The 17,039-nt window shown below is 48.1% G+C and overlaps 1 protein-coding gene across 1 annotated transcript in view; it reads left to right on the forward strand.

Annotated features, from left to right (window-relative positions):
- GCN1 (GCN1 activator of EIF2AK4) overlaps positions 1-17,039 on the forward strand; it is a 60,557-nt gene that overhangs the window by 5,912 nt on the left and 37,606 nt on the right. Inside the window, exons 3-16 of the mRNA XM_082699685.1 lie at positions 3,919-3,982; positions 4,512-4,643; positions 5,170-5,278; positions 8,892-8,990; positions 9,085-9,219; positions 10,096-10,164; positions 10,287-10,395; positions 11,074-11,148; positions 11,401-11,529; positions 12,291-12,341; positions 12,685-12,783; positions 12,996-13,169; positions 15,546-15,698; positions 16,909-17,001. Coding sequence (XP_082555811.1) covers positions 3,919-3,982; positions 4,512-4,643; positions 5,170-5,278; positions 8,892-8,990; positions 9,085-9,219; positions 10,096-10,164; positions 10,287-10,395; positions 11,074-11,148; positions 11,401-11,529; positions 12,291-12,341; positions 12,685-12,783; positions 12,996-13,169; positions 15,546-15,698; positions 16,909-17,001 — 1,491 coding nt within the window. The remainder of the gene's footprint in view (positions 1-3,918; positions 3,983-4,511; positions 4,644-5,169; positions 5,279-8,891; positions 8,991-9,084; positions 9,220-10,095; positions 10,165-10,286; positions 10,396-11,073; positions 11,149-11,400; positions 11,530-12,290; positions 12,342-12,684; positions 12,784-12,995; positions 13,170-15,545; positions 15,699-16,908; positions 17,002-17,039) is intronic.

A 17,039-nucleotide genomic window follows, 5' to 3' on the forward strand; every position in this document is an offset into this window, starting at 1 on the left:
AGGGTCAGAGGGAGAAGCAGACTTCTTGCTGAGCAGGGAGCCCGATGCAGGACTCGATCCTGGGACTCCAGAATCATGACCTGAGCCGAAGGCAGTTGCTTAACCAACTGAGCCACCCAGATACCTGATTGGAAATATTTCTAAAAGATACCAAAAGTCTTAAGTAATTTATTAAATGCAAAAAACATTTTCTTTATGATTTGGGATCCCATTTTTCCCAGTTTGTTCGATGGAAGTCAGCAAGATGGTGATAGGTGATTTGACCAGTGAAGATTCCAAGGTCAAATTAAGTTTGGAAGATGTCATACTTTGTACTTCCCTCTGGGAGATTCACAGCATATTCCAGGAAGGTGTTCTAACTTTATGAAGCTTTCTTCAGTTCTAACTTTCTAAGGTTCTAACTTTATTAAGCTTCAAATCCAGTGTTTTCTTTTAACCTTCTGTTTAGGATCTGGGGAACACATTTTGAGAAATACTGAGCACGTGTAGTTATCCTGATTCTGTACCGCACTCAGGGCTGTCCCTGCAACCCATTGGGGTGTGTAGGACTCATTTGCCTTCATATAACATTGTATATTGACTATATTGGAACTGGGGGGGGGGGGGACTAGTTTGCTTTGTTTTTCTTTTTTCTTTTTTTAAGGTTTTATTTATTTGAGAGAGAGAAAGGGAGAGCGAAAGAAGAGAGCACAGGAGTAGGGGCAGAGGAAGAGAGAGAAGCAGACTCCCCTGCTGAGCTGGGAACCCAGCACGGGGCTGGATCCCAGGATCCTGGGATCGTGACCTGAGCCGAGAGCAGATGCTTAACTAATTGAGCCACCCAGACGCCCCTTGGACTAGTTTGCTTTCATCCAATAATTCCTAATTAGCTTTTGAGTTATCTTTTGGTATGTTTTTACTGAATAGCATTGGTTCTCAAAGTGTGGTCCCTGGGCCAGCAGCATCAGCATCATGTCAGAACGTGTTTGTGATACAGATTCTCAGCTCCATCCCAGAAACTCCAATTCAGAAACCATGGGGCTGCAGCCCAATATCTGGGTTTCAGCAAGCCCTCTAGGTGATTGCTGCGTTTGCTGGAGTCTGAGAATCATGGCTGTGTAGAGTTGGGTCTCCCTGCCCCTCAGCTTTCAGTTCTTGTGAGTAAGAACCTGCTTCATCCAAGTGCTCATTTGCTGCTTCTGATCCACCACCGCCTGGTTACATACCCAAGCCTTTTAACGTTGCATGTAAATTCCGTCCATTCCTGTTTGTCAGCTTCTAAGAGATTCTCTGTGTTAACGCTTCAGTGCATGAGTTTTATGGCAGCTTCAGAAGTCTCTCTGGTCACTTTTCATAACAGGGTTGTAGTTAGAAAAGGCTGCCTTGTGACAAAGTACTATCTGTACGTACCTTCCGAGCCACAGGGGTGGCTCTCCTGCCAGTGCTGAATACTGCACTTTCCCATTTTATGGAGGAAGGCGTTTAACATGTGTGTGAAGTTTATGAACTACTCAAGACCTTTTCAGAGTGACTTTTCTCTTTAGCCACCCTGAAGTTCTGGCACTCAGGGTGAATAATATTTGTAAGATGTGTAGTCATCTTTGATGGGCAAGTTGGTGGTGGGAAGTTAACTACTCGCATGAAATCTTTAGTTCTTGGGGCTCCTAGGTGGCTTAGTCGGTTAGGTATCTGCTTTTGGCTCAGATCATGATTCCAGGGTTCTGGGATCGAGTCCCACATCAGGCTCCCTCCTCAGCAGAGAGTCTGTTTCTCCCTCTCCCTCTGTGCTCTTTCTCTCTCTCTCAAGTAAATAAATAAAATCTTAAAAATTCTCGATTTTCTAATTTTCTGAGTCTAAGGAACTGGGTAGCAATAATCATTCTGGCCTCTCCTTTGTTAGGGCTGTAGATAACCAAGTGAGGTAAGCAAAGGTGGGGAGAGGTATTTTCTGGTGGGTTGGGAGCTGAAGACTTTCTCAAAGCTGCCTAGCCCTGGATGCAGATGGTCAGTATGGGCCAGCCCATGAGGCCCTGATTTGCCTCTGAGTTGCCTCTGAGGCTCTCCTCAGTCCTGCCTTCATGTACTTGAACCCTGAGGCTCACTGATGGAGTGTTTACTGAGCCTTCTCTTTCTAGTCACCAGCCTCTAGTGTAGATGTCACTGATGAAGGGCTTGACTTGGGTCAGACAGGCTCTGTGTTCTGGCCATCGCCCTGCCACGTTCAGGCTGTGTGACCTGGTTCAAGTTACTTAACTTGTCTGAGCCTGTCTCTTTGTTTTGAACGTGGAGACAGCAATAGTGTCTCCTTCAGAGGGTTAATGTGAAGAGTAAATGAGAATATGTTTGGACGGTGCCTAACACTGTGCCTGGTTCTGCTGAGTACCCAGTGTATGTTAACTCTCAGCCACGACCTGTTTGCTGGCCCCAGTCACTCTTTTCCTTGGTCAATGAAAGAGCCCCCAGTCCAGGGGACCAGTATAGTGTTCAGGGCCCTGGAGGGACGAGGTCCCTGCCCCTCGTTCATTTGTCCCCACCATCGGGGTACCTGAGGTGGGAGGTGCTGTGCGAGCCCTTGGCTCTCAGCACCTCCCGTGGGAGTCTGTTCTACTTTGCAGCTTACGTTCCCCCATTACAGCCTCTCCCTTTCATCTGCGTCCTTCAGTCCGGCAGGCAGAGCCGGCCACAGCTTGGTTTGCCTTTACTGACCCCTGTTGTTACAGCCTCTTTCATGCGGCTGGCCTGCTCAGTTTCTTGGGGTTATGTTTCTTCATCTCAAAGTGGCCCGAGTCACATACCTACTTTACAGGGATTAAATGAGGAACCATGTGTCAGTGCTTAGAGCAGGGCCTGGCACCTTGTGAGTGCTAATTAAGTCCTCCTCTTCTTCCTCCTCATGTGTCCCGTGGGGCATTATGCATTCCCACACCTGCGCTTGTGCTCCTGTGGTTAACAGCACACTGTACATCTCTCTCTGCACTTTTCCATGGCCTGCGGATCTGTTAGGCCAAGCTGTGTGTCCTTAGAACCTTCGGAAGCCACTCCAGTTAGAGGTGCTTTGCCCTTCTCTGATCCCTCAGAGTACATTAATTTTGTCCTGTTTTTATTATTTATTTTTTAAAAAAAATATGTTATTTACTTATCAGAGAACAAGAGAGCACAGACAGTGGGAGCGGCAGACAGAGGGAGAAGTAAGCTCCTCCCTGAGCAAGGAGCCCAATGCGGGACTCGATCCCGGGAGCCTGAGATCATGACCTCAGCCAAAGACAGACACTTAACTGACTGAGCCACCCAGGTGTCCCAATTTGTCCTCTTTTTAAAAACCATTTGTTAGGGGCGCCTGGGTGGCTCAGTGGGTTGAAGCCTCTGCCTTTGGCTCGGGTCATGATCCCAGGGTCCTGGGGTCGAGCCCCACATCGGGCTCTCCTCAGCTGGGAGCCTGCTTCCCCCTCTCTTTGTCTCTGCCTGCCTCTCTGCCTACTTGAGATCTCTATCTGTCAAATAAATAAACAAAATCTTAAAAAAAAATTAAAAAACAAAACAAAAAAACCATTTTTTAGAAGAAACATAAAGAGTTCACATACCTTAGGCAAACAGCCCACTTAATGTCCACAAACTAGACGCAACTGTGGAACCAGCACCCAGGCCTAAGAAGCAGAATTGCCCCAGTGCCCCAGAAGCAGCACTTGCCAGCGTGTTAGACTTTGAGGCCACTGCATCGTCTTACTTTTGTTTATTTAACACATGTCCACCTGAGAACCTTTCTGTACCAGCTGTTTTCCTGGAGTCCGATTTTTCTGTGGGTTTTTCCTCCAGGGAATTCCACCTCTAACCTGCAGGAAGTGTCCCATGGTACAGATCATGTCTGGCAGAGTCCTGGCTCAAGCAGGTGCTCACGAAGTAGTTTTTATTGACTAATCTCTGCATGACGTTTGGTTTCAGATCTGCCAGAGGGAGCAGTGAAAGGGCTCTGCAGATTATTCTGCTTGACGCTGCACCGATATAGGTGAGTCCCAGCGGAAGGCCCTGTGCCTGCAGCCCCTTTGCAAGAGAGGTGGTACAGGAGAGTGGTTAGAGCCCAGGCTTTGGAGCTGTGTCCCATCCCAGCTGTTGGATCCTCGCCAAGTTACTTAATCTCCCTGTGCCTCTGTTTTCCCTATTTGCAGAATGGGGATGGTGCTATTATCTGCCGCATAGGTGGTGGTTAGTAAGTGTAGAGCTCCCAGAACAGTGCCTGCCACTTCATGAGTCTGTACACTGTCAACAGTCCTGTGGGTGGAAGGACTTGGCCTAGTTTGAGGCCCGTAGTTAGTGTTCCATAAATGCCAGTGTTGCCCTCACAGCCTTGATGGCTCATTTACCCTTACTAGCTGCTTCTAGAACCCTAGGAGGAAGGAGATTTCTCTAGTTATTTCTTAATCCCATCATCTGGGAACCATTGGAATGTAGTATAATCCAGTTTTCCGAGCGCTTGGCCTAAGCTGTATTGTCCCTACCCCCCAGTGATCACCTTTCCCCTTCATTCCAACCTGTAGAGATGCAGCTTCCCGCAGGGCCCTGCAGGCAGCCATCCAACAGTTGGCTGAGGCCCAGCCAGAAGCCACTGCTAAGAACCTTCTGCACTCTCTGCAGTCTTCAGGCATTGGCTCCAAAGCTGGTGTCCCCAGGTAAGAGAGAAAGGTCCGGCCTACTGGGGCTTGCTGGAGTCCTGTTCACAGAAGCTGTTATAGGTGAACTGCACTGAGCAGGTGTGAGCATGTCTCTCTTTCCTCTCTGAAACTCTGAGTGGCGCCAGCAGTCTGCCTGCTGCAGTGAAGGGAGGAGCCAGGATGTCAGGCTCAGTGGACAAACCACTTTCCTGAGGAACAGGGTTGGGAAACCAGTGGAAGCAAATGACCAGTGGACACTAAATAGGGGAAACCGTTTTTTTTTTTTTTTTTTTTTATGCTGGGAAACCTTTTTTTGCGCTTTAGTTGTGAGTGCTAAGAGGAGGGAATTTGGCTGACAAGGTCTGCATTTCTTGTCCTGAGTGGTTACAGATGATCTATGAGGAACCAGTTTCTGGTTCTGCCCAGTCGTAGGTCAAGCGTGGGTACTATATACCAGGCAGGGCCTTGCATTGAGCATTTGTCCTCAAGATGGAGGCTCCTTCTCTGCACTTACCCTTTGCCTCCTCACCCCTCCCCTCTGCAGTAAGAGTAGCGGCTCTGCTGCCTTGCTGGCCCTGTCCTGGACCTGCTTACTGGTGCGCATTGTGTTTCCCTCGAGAGCCAAGCGGCAAGGAGACATCTGGAACAAACTGGTAGGTTCCCTGGGTCTTTGGAGCAGTGAAGGTCACCTCTCTGCACAGAGTTGGGACGTGTTTAAGCACCTTCTCCGGAAAGTGCTCTTCTTGGTGCTGGGTTGCCGAGTGCTTTGAATTGTCCTGACACATGTGATATTGATGAATGGTCATGAGGGCAGCCTAATGCCATTCATCTGCATATCACATATGTTGGAGCTTCTCTCTCAGGCATGGTGCTAGGCTCTGGGAGTACACTGATGAGCCAGAGAAAGACAGTTCCTGCCTTCATGGCATATGTGTGGAAGATTTATCAGGCCAGGGCAGAGAAAACAGAGAGAGAGAAAGTAAATCAGAAAATGCAATAATGTAAATCATTTTGGTTTTTTTTCCTGGCTAATCATTCCTTCCCCTATGTTTGGATTTCATTGTTGAACTGGCTGATGGAATGGAATTCTTGCGTTTTTGTTTCGATCCTTTAATTCCCTCCTCCCATTCTGTGCTGGCTTCTTCCACATTCCCTAGCCTGCCTTTCAACATGTCTGCTCACCAGAGATAGCCCAAAAGGCCAGATTGGGAGGTTCATTTGAATATCTAGATATGCTTAGTGGAGAACAAGAGGAATGGTCTTATGATTCATTGAAAAGGAGCTGGAGGTACGGCTCTGGTTCTTGGCCATGATATTTGAACCTGTTGCCCGTTTCTGCAAAATGGGAAGAAGTGCCACCTACCCCACCCCCCTCCATGAGTTGTCATGAAGCAGGGCTCAGGATGGGGTGTGAGAGGGCTGTGGAAACGTACAGAGGGCTGGGCAGCTAAGTGAGGAGTGGCGCTAGAAAACTGTAGCTCCTCTCGCGAAGCAGCGGCTAGTAAGACACTGTGATGGTCCCATCCCTGGGAGCTTCTCCAACACGCCACTGGGGGTGACCATGGAGTCATAAGTGATTAACTGAAGGCTAAGAACACTGAAACCTGGCAGGTAATGGATAGCGGAACTGAACTCCCTTTAGATTATGGGTTTCATTGCTACCTAGGCCTCGTTATAAGATGCTTTATCATGGCTCCCTCATTGGCTTATTTCCAGTGACCCTAGGTACGTATGCTTCTGGATTAGTGAGTGGCACGGGTCATCCCACATCTTGATGTGTTTCTAGGAGCGTGAGATCGTGCTTGTTTTTCCTGTGTCTTGAATCTGGGTTTTTACTTGTTGCCAATGTCAACTGTACGTGTGCGTCAGAATGCATTCAGTTGCTCAAGCATCTGTTGAGGGTCTCTACGTGCTGGGCACTGTTCTGGGAGCTGGGCCAAAAGCTGGGAACAAGAAAGGGCACACTGCCCTCTTGGAGCTTACACCTCTTTTTTTAAGGAAAAAAAAAATTAAAAAAATTTTTTTTAAAGGTTTATTTATTTGAGAGAGCGAGAAAGAAAGAGAGAGAGCACAAGAAGGGGAGGGTCAGAAGGAGAAGCAGAATCCCTGCTGAGCAGGGAACCTGATGTAGGACTTGATCCTGGGACTCCAGGATCATGAAATGAGCTGAAGGCAGTCACTTAACAAAATGAGCCAGCTAGGCGCCCAAGAAATTTTATTTTTAAAGATGTATTTATTTGAGAGAGAGAGAATGCATGTACACAGGGAGGGGTAGAGGGGGAGGGAGAGGGACAAGTCAACTCTGTGATGAGCGTGGAGCCCAACGTGAGGCTTGATCTCAAGACCCTGAGATGATGACTGAGGTCAAACCAAGAGTTGGGTCCTTAACCAACTATGGCACCCAGGCGCCTCTGGAGCTTACACTCTGGTGGTGAAGGTAGATGACACACAGGTCTGCTAATAAGTGGTGAGATGAAGGTCACATAGCAGAAAGGCAGGTAGGAAGATGGAGAGAGTACAGTACAGGGTGATTGTGGGAGGAGGCCTCAGAGGAGGCATCGTTTGGGCTGAAGGATCTGAACAAACTGTGTCCAGATCAGGGGTTAGAATATTCTAGGAAGAGAAAACAGCAGTGTAGTTGTGAATGTGGTTTCAATAAGCACAGAATGCTATACCTGTTTCCCTCTCTAGCCGTCTGGGTTCCTCTGTTACTGATTCCTTATATGGATAGTTACATGCTCTGTATATACGACTGAACAGGGTTTCTTACACAAACACTAGTGTATTGAAAGTACTTTTTTCTTTCACCTTGCTTCCTTTTTCTTTTCTTAATGAAGATTTATTTATTTTAGAGATAGCGCTATTGGGAATGAGCAGAGGGGATGGGAGAGGGACAAGCAGACTGTATACTAAGCGCAGAGCCTGATGCAGGACTTGATCTCAACTCTGAGATCATAACCGGAGCCTGAGTCAGGAGTCGGCTGCTTAACCGATTGAGCCACCCAGGTTGCCCCCTCTTTTTTTTCTTTAACCAGATTTAGAATTTGTTCCAGAGTAGTGCAAAAAAGAGTTTCTCATTCCTTTTTTTTAATCTTTTTTTAAAGATTTTATTTATTTATTTAAGAGAGAGTGCATGAGAGGAAAGAGGTCAGCGGGAGAAGCAGACTCTCTGCTGAGCAGGGAGCCTGATGCGGGATTCCATCCTGAGATTCCAGGATCATGACCTTAGCCAAAGGCAGTTGCCCAACTAACTGAGCCACCCAGGCTCCCAAGAGTTTCTCATTCTTTTTTTTTTTTTTTTTTTTTTTAATATTTTATTTATTTATTTGAGAGAGAGACAGTGAGAGAGAGCATGAGCGAGGAGAAGGTCAGAGAGAGAAGCAGACTCTCCATGGAGCTGGGAGCCTGATGCGGGACTCGATCCCAGGAATCCAGGATCATGACCTGAGCCGAAGGCAGTCGTCCAACCAACTGAGCCACCCAGGCATCCCGAGTTTCTCATTCTTGATGACTGTTTACTAATCATGAGTGGATGTCCTGTAGTATATATAACTAGGCCCCTGTTGATGGCCATATGTTGTTCGCAATCTTTTACTGTAAAAAAAAATGTTCACCTGTCATTTTGTACACGTGCAGATGGAGTGCAGCAGACTTCTTGATAAGCATCCCCTTTTCCTCAGGGTGGCCATTTGCACTGTTCCCCAGTAGCCATGGGTATTTGTGGTGTATAAAGTCTCTGAGATTTTTCAGTTGAGCACCTATGATGTGTTTCTCTCTGGGTTGGACGGGGAGCTCCACACAGGCCGGGATCATCCGATCAGTCTTTACTTTCATGACTAAAGTGCCCAGTGTGGTGCCTGCCATTTAGTCAGTATTCAGCAGGTGTTTGTGGAATGAATGAAGGGAAAGTCAAGGCAGGTATGTGATAGGATGCTTATCTTTTTCCTGCAGGGCCCTTACCTCACTGGAATTACATATTCATCTCTATGTTTGTCTTGTAGTATCTTTTTCTCCCTCTGAACTATGAGGTGCATGAAAGCAGGGCCCACATATGTCCCCTTCTCCATGTGTTTTCTCCGTCTGACTCATAGGTGCTCAGCATATATTTATTAATGAGATGCTTGAGCGAACAGATGTAATGCTGGGACGGGGCCACGTGTCGGCGGTGGAGGGAGGAGGATCTGGCCAGAGTTGAGTGGGCCGATGGAGGTCTTGGGCCGGCTGTGAGGGCCACGGCGCCTCCACTCACGTTTCACGCCCTGACAGGTGGAGGTGCAGTGCCTGCTCCTGCTGGAGGTGCTGGGTGGCTCCCACAGGCACGCCGTGGATGGCGCTGTGAAGAAGCTCAGCAAGCTGTGGAAAGAGGTGCCGGGGGCAGGAGGGTGGTGGGCATTGCTGCCTTTATGCTCCCCCCACCCCATGGTTGTGTGACACGCCAGCTTCGTGCCTTCCTCTTCAGAACCCCGGACTGGTGGAACAGTACTTGTCAGCCATTCTCAGCCTCGAACCCAACCAGAACTACGCAGGCATGCTGGGGCTGCTGGTGCAGTTCTGCACGACCCACAAGGAGCTGGACGTGGTCAACCAGCACAAGGCAGGTGGACTCGCCGAAGGCGAGGAGGGGGGTTTCCTTTTGCCCTGGGCACCCCGGCTCTGGCTGCATCTGACGCTCGTTGATTTTCTCATAAGGGGGCCTGGCCTTTTTCCATTATTAATGAAGTTGGAGGAGCTGGAAAGTTTTCCCTCCAACTCTGGCTTGGGGAGAATCCTGGCAGTCGTTGGGATGGTAATTTGCCTGTGGGTGCAGTGATTTATTCCCACAGCTGAGCGGCTGCCATGTGCCAGGCACCATGCCAGCTGTTTGGGTTGCAGCAGTGAGCCAGGAATCCCTGACCTCGGGGAACAGTCTGAGGAGTTGCCGTCAGGCAGAGAGGCCTCTAATTCTATCTGTGATAAGAGCTGCAAAGGAGAAGGGCAGGAAGTGGTAATACCCTATAGTAGGGGACCTGACCGAAGCCACGGACCAGGGGACACAGCTCTGATGAAGGAACTTCAAGGGTGAGCAGGTATTAGCAAGGTCAGGAGGTGAAGAGGGGTATTTTGGGCAGAGAAAGCAGCCTACGAGAAACCTGGCGGGGAGGCGAGGGTGGCTGGAGAGGTGTGAGAGGCAGCACAGGCTAGCAGGCAGCTTGGCAGCCTGGCCAAGGACTTTGGACTGAATCCCAGCAGCTCTGGAAAGCTGTTGAAGGTTTTAAAATAATGAGTGTCGTGATCAGTGGGCAAACTGCGTGACACTGAAATTTGGGCTCTGATTTGTATTTTATTTGTTTATGTATGTATGTATAGATTTCGTTTTTTTACTGATTTGTAATTGTTACAATTACAAATTGTAATCTCCCACAAAAGGGATCTTTTAGGTCAGTGGTGACATACTCAGAATGTTGGTCTAAACAGGCTTTGTATTCTCTAGAGTGCCCTGCTGGATTTTTATATGAAGAACATCCTGATGAGCAAAGTGAAGCCTCAGAAGTATCTGTTGGTGAGTGAGAAGTGGACCTTAGTTGGACGAGCTAAATCCAGTTTAAATTCTGATTCCACGCTGTTCTTTATTCTTCATCTGTTCCCACGAGGTCTGGGTGTCTGACCCCTTTCTCTTTCTAGGATAACTGTGCCCCTTTGCTCCGGTACATGTCCCACGCGGAATTTAAGGATCTGATACTGCCCACCATACAGAAGTCCTTACTTAGGAGTCCAGAGAATGTTATTGAAAGTAGGTCACCACCAGACAGGATGGTGGGAGGGGGATGGGTTTCCTGGTACGCTGCGTCTCTGATCCTTGGCAGCAGAAGCGGTGGGGGTGGAGTGAAGTATATATTCCCTGTTTACCTTGTTGGGACCTTGAGAGAGAGATCAGGGGCCCTTTTGAGAATATGTTGAAAGTCATGAGCCCTTTTGCTAACAGGATGCACGAAAGTATATCTGCTTAGAATACTGCGAACAATTTTAGAGGTCTAAGAACCTTTTGGAAAACCATTCAGGTTAGAAACCTCTGTTCTAGGGGCGCCTGCGTGGCTTAGTCATTAAGTGTCTGCCTTCGGCTCAGGTCATGATCCCAGGGTCCTGGGATCAAGCCCTGCATCAGGCTCCCTGCTTAGCGGGAAGCCTGCTTCTCTCTGTCCTGCTCCCCCTGCTTGTGTTCCCTCTTTCACTGTGTCTCTGTCAAATAAATAAAATCTTTAGGGGAAAAAAAAAGGAACCTCTGCTCTAGACAGTATGAACTTGATGGCACTTGAAAGAAGCGACAAAGGTGTGACTGCTCTTGAAGATGAAGAGTGGTCAGGGTTCTTTGCAGCTGGACAGCAGGTCTGACGGCATTGGCTGGGGTGTACAGCAGAAATGGGCATTTATACCTGAGACAGACGTGCTGTGTACTTTCTGTCCCCCTTAGCTATCTCCAGTCTGCTGGCATCGGTGACTCTTGATCTCAGCCAGTATGCCCTGGACATCGTGAAAGGACTGGCCAGTGAGTACCATGACCCCTCTCTGACCCCTAGGATGGCACCTTGGGTTTTGGTTGCCATTTTCCCAGTTACTTTAGGAGAAAGGGCAGGGGACAGCTCAGTTTAAAAAAGAAACTACACTTGCATAGTTTCTTGAGCTTCTTTAGGAGAGTACCTCGCTGGGGTGGGAGAGTTGGGAATGTGGAAAAGACTGAGCTGAAGTCCCAGATGGCTTGGCTCTCGGTGGCTTCTGAGCTGCGGCCGTCTGTGTCCAGGTCAGCTCAAGTCCAACAGTCCCCGCCTGATGGACGAAGCTGTGCTGGCACTGCGGAACCTGGCCCGCCAGTGCAGCGATTCTGCGGCGACAGAAGCCTTGACCAGGCACCTGTTTGCGATCCTCAGCGGTGAGCAAGGCTTCCTGGCTGGGGGGGTGGGGGGATGGCTGAGGTGTGGGTGCTGGGACCTGCTGGGGAAGTGCGTCTCCTGAGTCTGCTTGTGTCAAGGCTGTGTGGTCGAGAGAATGCTCACAGTAGAATGTGAATGTGTGAAGTGAACAGAAGCATGAGTAGGGAGGGCAGTGTAGATGGGGGTAATCTCAGTTTGTTTTTTTTTTTAAGTGTAGACATTATTGTATGCATGAAGGGAAAATCTAGAGGGAAACACATCAAAATGTTCATAATGTCTTTGGGTAGTGGACACATGGGTGATTGTAAAATGTTTTTATTTTCTTTATAAACATGAATTTTACTTTATTTATTTCTAAAGATTTTATTTATTTGTCAGAGAGAGAGCACACAAGCAGGGGGAGTGGCAGGCAGAGGGAGAAGTAAATGCCCCAATGAGTAAAGAGCCTGATGCGGGACTCGATCCCAGGACCCTGGGATCATGACCTGAACCAAAGGCAAATACTTAACCGACTGAGCCACCCAGGCATCCCTAAATGTTTTCCTTCATATTTTTTGTTTCTCAAGTTTTCTGTGAGAACATATTACGGTTTTAGTCAGGAAAAAAAAATCTAGTGAATGTTATTTTAAAGGCAGCTTCACAAACAAAGGCTGCTTCAGGAATCAGAAACTGTATCTTGGTGTCACACACATGACCACATTCACCCTCTGGGAAAATGTGACAGATGTGAATTTTGAATCTTTGCTTTCTCTCCTCTCAGGCTCTGAGGGAAAACTGACTATCGTAGCCCAGAAGATTAGCGTCCTCTCAGGTACAGAATCTCTCCTGGGGTAGTGGTAAGCGTAGTAGTAGATGAGGTGTAATGTAACTGGTGGGTAAGGCAGGTCCTCTATTGGATCTTGACTCCTCTGACAGTCCTGGACATCCCAGCCTGGCTTCCAGGACTCTGCTGCCTTCCTGTGGGGCCAGTGGGACTTGTTTGAGTCTAGCGGGAGACCTGGCTTCTGTGGAGAAGGAGAGATCATCTGTAGGGGGGATTGAGGGAAGGGCAGTGATGGCCAGAGGAGAGACTTGGCTGCTAGGGAAGTGGGCAACGGCAAGAAGAATCTCGAGTTTGTGGTTTTATGCTGAGCAGGAAATCCCCTGCCTTCCAGGGATCGGGAGTGTCAGTCATCACGTGGTGTCTGGGCCTTCTAGTCAAGTCCTGAATGGGACCGTGGCTGAGCTGTTCATCCCGTTTCTCCAGCAAGAAGGTAACTACAGCATGGGGAGGATGCAGTCTGGACTCGAGCTGATTCTGGTTTTCACCTTCACAGCTGCCATGAACCCCTTCTCAAGGCAGACCTCCCCTGAAGCATTACTGCTTCCTCCCCCTTGTGCTCCTGCTTGCTTTAGGGCGCTGCTGCTGGTGGTTGGACGTGGGCCTAAGACACTGAACTGACCAGACTTCTGCTTCTTGCCCTAGTTCACGAAGGCACCTTGGTGCATGCGGTCTCTGTCTTGGCTCTCTGGTGTAACCGGTTCACCACAGAAGTGCCCAAGAAGCTCACCGAATGGTTCAAGAAAGCCTTCAGCCTTAAGACTTCCACCTCTGCAGTGAGGCATGCCTATCTGCAGTGCATGTTGGCCTGCTTCCGAGGTGAGATGCCTGTCCTGCGGGGGTGACCGAGTCTTCCGGGCATCCTCACGGTCCCTGGCTTTCCCTTGCTGTCCAGCTTACTCGGCATCACTTCTTTTTTAAGCCTCTGGGAGCATCGGTCTTAGTCATCCACAAAGCCTCGAATTAGTGCCCAGTCTTCACAACAGATTTTGGCTTTTCCCCTTTATCAGATCTCCAAGTTATGAAGCTTTATTCAGAGAGGGCCTGGGTCTAGAACCTGTCACTGTATCATCTGAAGTCATGCGGAAGTGATCGTGAGAGGCCTGATTCAAAAACTCCAGCTTCATAGAAACGTTTTGTTGGACTTAACTAAAAACCAATCACTGCCTTTTCTGTGGTGCTGACAAATCTTAGGCGTGGGTATCCATCTCTTTCCTAAGTAAAGCTAGAGGAAATGTTCCAGTCTGCATAGGAACTAGATCTCCACGGTAAAAATCACCACCTCCGAGATAGGCTGGTATTTCCTTTAAAAAAAGTGTACAGTCCTGGGACGCCTGGGTGGCTCAGTTGGTTAAGCAGCTGCCTTCGGCTCAGGTCATGATCCCAGCTTCCTGGGATCGAGTCCCACATCGGGCTCTTTGCTCCGCAGGGAGCCTGCTTCTCCCTCTGACTTTGCCTTCCACTCTGTCTGCCTATGCTCGCTCTCGCTCACTCTCTCTCTGACAAATAAATAAATAAAATCTTTTAAAAAAAAAATGTGTTTCCTTTAAAAAAAAAAAAAAAGTGTACAGTCCTGATGAACTGTGCGAATTATTTATTTATCTATTTATTTATTTTTAAAAAGATTTTATTTATTTATTTGACTGAGAGAAACACTGCGAGAGGGGAACACAAACAAGGGGAGTGGGAGAAGGAGAAGCAGGCTTCCCACCGAGCAGGGAGCCCGATGCGGGACTCGATCCCAAGACCTTGGGATCATGACCTGAGCTAAAGGCAGACACTTAACAACTAAGCCACCCAGGTGCCCCTGATGAACTGTGTTTAAAGAAACATCTAGGAGATTCCAGAGTTGCTGATTGCATGGAAGGGTGTCCCTTCTCTGTCTCTTATCTGATTGCATGGAGGAGTGCCCGTACTCCTCTGTCAGTTTGCAGTTCTGCTGCATTGATCAGTCTTGATTTTTTCTTTTTTAAAGATTTTATTTATTTATTTGACAGAGATCACAAGTAGGCAGAGAGGCAGGCAGAGAGAAAGGAAGGGAAGGAGGCTCCCCACTGAACAAGAGCCCAATGTGGGGCTCAATCCCAGGACCCTGGGATCACGACCCCAGCCGAAGGCAGAGGCCCCAACCCACTGAGCCACCTAGGTGCCCCAGTCAATCTTGATTTTATTTATTTATTTATTTATTATTTTATTTTACTTTTAATTTTAATTTTTTTAAAGTTTTTATTTATTTATTTGACAGACAGAGATCACAAGTAGGCAGAGAGGCAGGCAGAGAGAGAGAGAGAGAGAGAGGGAAGCAGGCTCCCTGCTGAGCAGAGAGCCCGATGTGGGGCTCGATCCCAGGACCCTGAGATCATGACCTGAGCTGAAGGCAGCGGCTTAACCCACTGAGCCACCCAGGTGACCCCAATATTTATTATTTTAAAAAGATTTTATTTGTCAGAGAGAGAGAGTACAAGGAGTGGGAGCGGCAGGCAGAGGGAGAAGCAGACTCCCCATTGACTAGGGAGCCTGATGTGGGACTCAATCCCAGGACCCTGGGGTCATGACCTGAGCTTAAGGCAGACACTTAACTGACTAAGCCACACAGGCATCCCTCAGTCTTGATTTTAGATTGAGTTCTAGATAGCAGAGACTTGGTTTAAACGTTTCTTCAGCTTGAGCTGTTTCTACTTGGTGCTTTTGAAATACATAATAGAAAATAAACCTTTAAACATTTTTTTTTTAATTCAAATCCATGATGTCTTCCAAATGAAATGTTTAGTAGTTAAGAAAACATTGATTTAGCTATAATTTTAACAGATTTCCACTTTATTTATTTAATGGGTTTAATTCATAGGTCAGCGTATTGGTTCTGGTTTTGGAATTGAGTTGGCAGTCGGGGGAAAAGCCCCAGAAAGAAATTGGTGGGTTTGCAGTGTCCCTGGCTCCCCGAATCAGCTCAGTGTCCACGGGCATCTTACTTAATCTCTCTTGGTCTGTTTTTCTTACCAAGCAAATGAATAGCTAGACTATTGGATTTATGAGGATCCTGCTGTCTGTAACATTATGATTGTAGAGTTTGGTTCTAGTTCCCCTACCTCACAGTGTCTGACAAGGTGACTGTAGCATTTTAGTTGGATTGTGTTCTTCACGAGTAATCTTATGCTTGACGGAGTGTGTTATAAGGTGCTGGTCCTCTCTCCACAGGTGATACACTATTGCAGGCCCTGGACTTGCTGCCTTTGCTCATCCAGACGGTGGAGAAGGCAGCCTCCCAAAGCACTCAGGTCCCCACAGTCACCGAAGGGGTCGCTGCAGCCTTGCTGCTCTCAAAGCTTTCTGTGGCTGACTCGCAGGCTGGTAAGGGTCTACACTAATTCCCCATGGTAGCAGATGAGGCCTCATCCAGGGTCCCTGGGAGGAGTGACTTGATGTTGAGGATTTCACAGGACCAGCTTGGTCACTACCACAGTGGGTCAGCCACAGGGCTCCTTGTCATCTGCAGGGATGAGTCTTAGGGTCACAGTGGCATGTGGGAGTATAGTCAGGGGACTCCTGTCACTCTCCTTTGCCCTCTTGTTCTAGTGCTCTGGGATGGGGGTTTGTATATAATGCCCAGACTGACCTGGGTTTAGGATAGTGGGGTATTTTTTAATTGGTTATACATTTCTAGAGTGTGACTTGAAAAGCTCCCCCACAGCCAGTCTTCTAGCCACTGAGTTCCCTTCCCTGGACAGTTTACCATGTCCAGAAATAGTCAGTGTGTAATTGACCAAACACACCAGGTAGCATACTGTGTAAATGCCATATTACATACTGAACAACCCTTGGAAAAGATTCCAGATCGGGGCAGCCTAAAGTGCTTTCTCTGTATTCCATGCTTGCTTTAGTCCCACTCTGCCTGCAGATGTACGTGAACTTATTCTTGTGGTTAGAAGTGGAGTTCAGCTCTTCTCATACTTCATTGGGTGCCTTGGCAGGGAGGTGGAGATGAACGTGACCATGCTTCCACACATTTTCAGCTGCTTCACTGTAGTGGGAGAGAGGAGATGAAAAAAGACATCTGTAGTTGAAGACAAAAATGTGGCTTTCAGGCAATTTTGAAGGAGGGATTACTTTTAGTTGAGGTGTTTGGCTATCAGGAAAGGTTCATGAAGGAGGGAGCATTTGGACTAGGGCCCTGAAGGTTAGGAAAGATTTCACCAACTGGAAGGATTTCCACAGCCCAGTGTGAGTTCAAACCAGCCTGAGTCAGGGGAGGCACCGTGTGTGAATGTCAAGTAGTTCAGCCTGGCACCTGGAGTAGGTGGGAATTCCAGGTGGAAAATGCTTGCCTGCGCTCCTATAGGCAGCAGAGAACCACTGAACGTTTTCACAGAGGCTGTAATACCGAAAGGGCTGGTTGGTTCTCAGAACATGGAGGGAGAGACAGTGAGCCTAGGAGTGACCCAGCCCTGCTGTAGAAGAGGGTCTGTCAGTGCAGAACAGCCCCAGCAGCTTCAGGCAGGAGGGGCCCAGCCACGGCAGACAGACTGAGCTATGTCGTGGAGTGACCTTTGGTTTCTTGCAGAGGCCAAACTGAGTGGTTTCTGGCAGCTGATTGTAGATGAAAAGAAGCAGATTTTCACTTCTGAGAAATTCCTGCTTATGGCTTCAGAGGATGGTGAGTTACTTAGTTGAACTTACTTAAACTTGAGGTTG

Source organism: Mustela nivalis, assembly GCF_964662115.1.
Source record: "Mustela nivalis genome assembly, chromosome: 14".
In the NCBI taxonomy this organism is placed as follows: Eukaryota; Metazoa; Chordata; class Mammalia; order Carnivora; family Mustelidae; genus Mustela; species Mustela nivalis.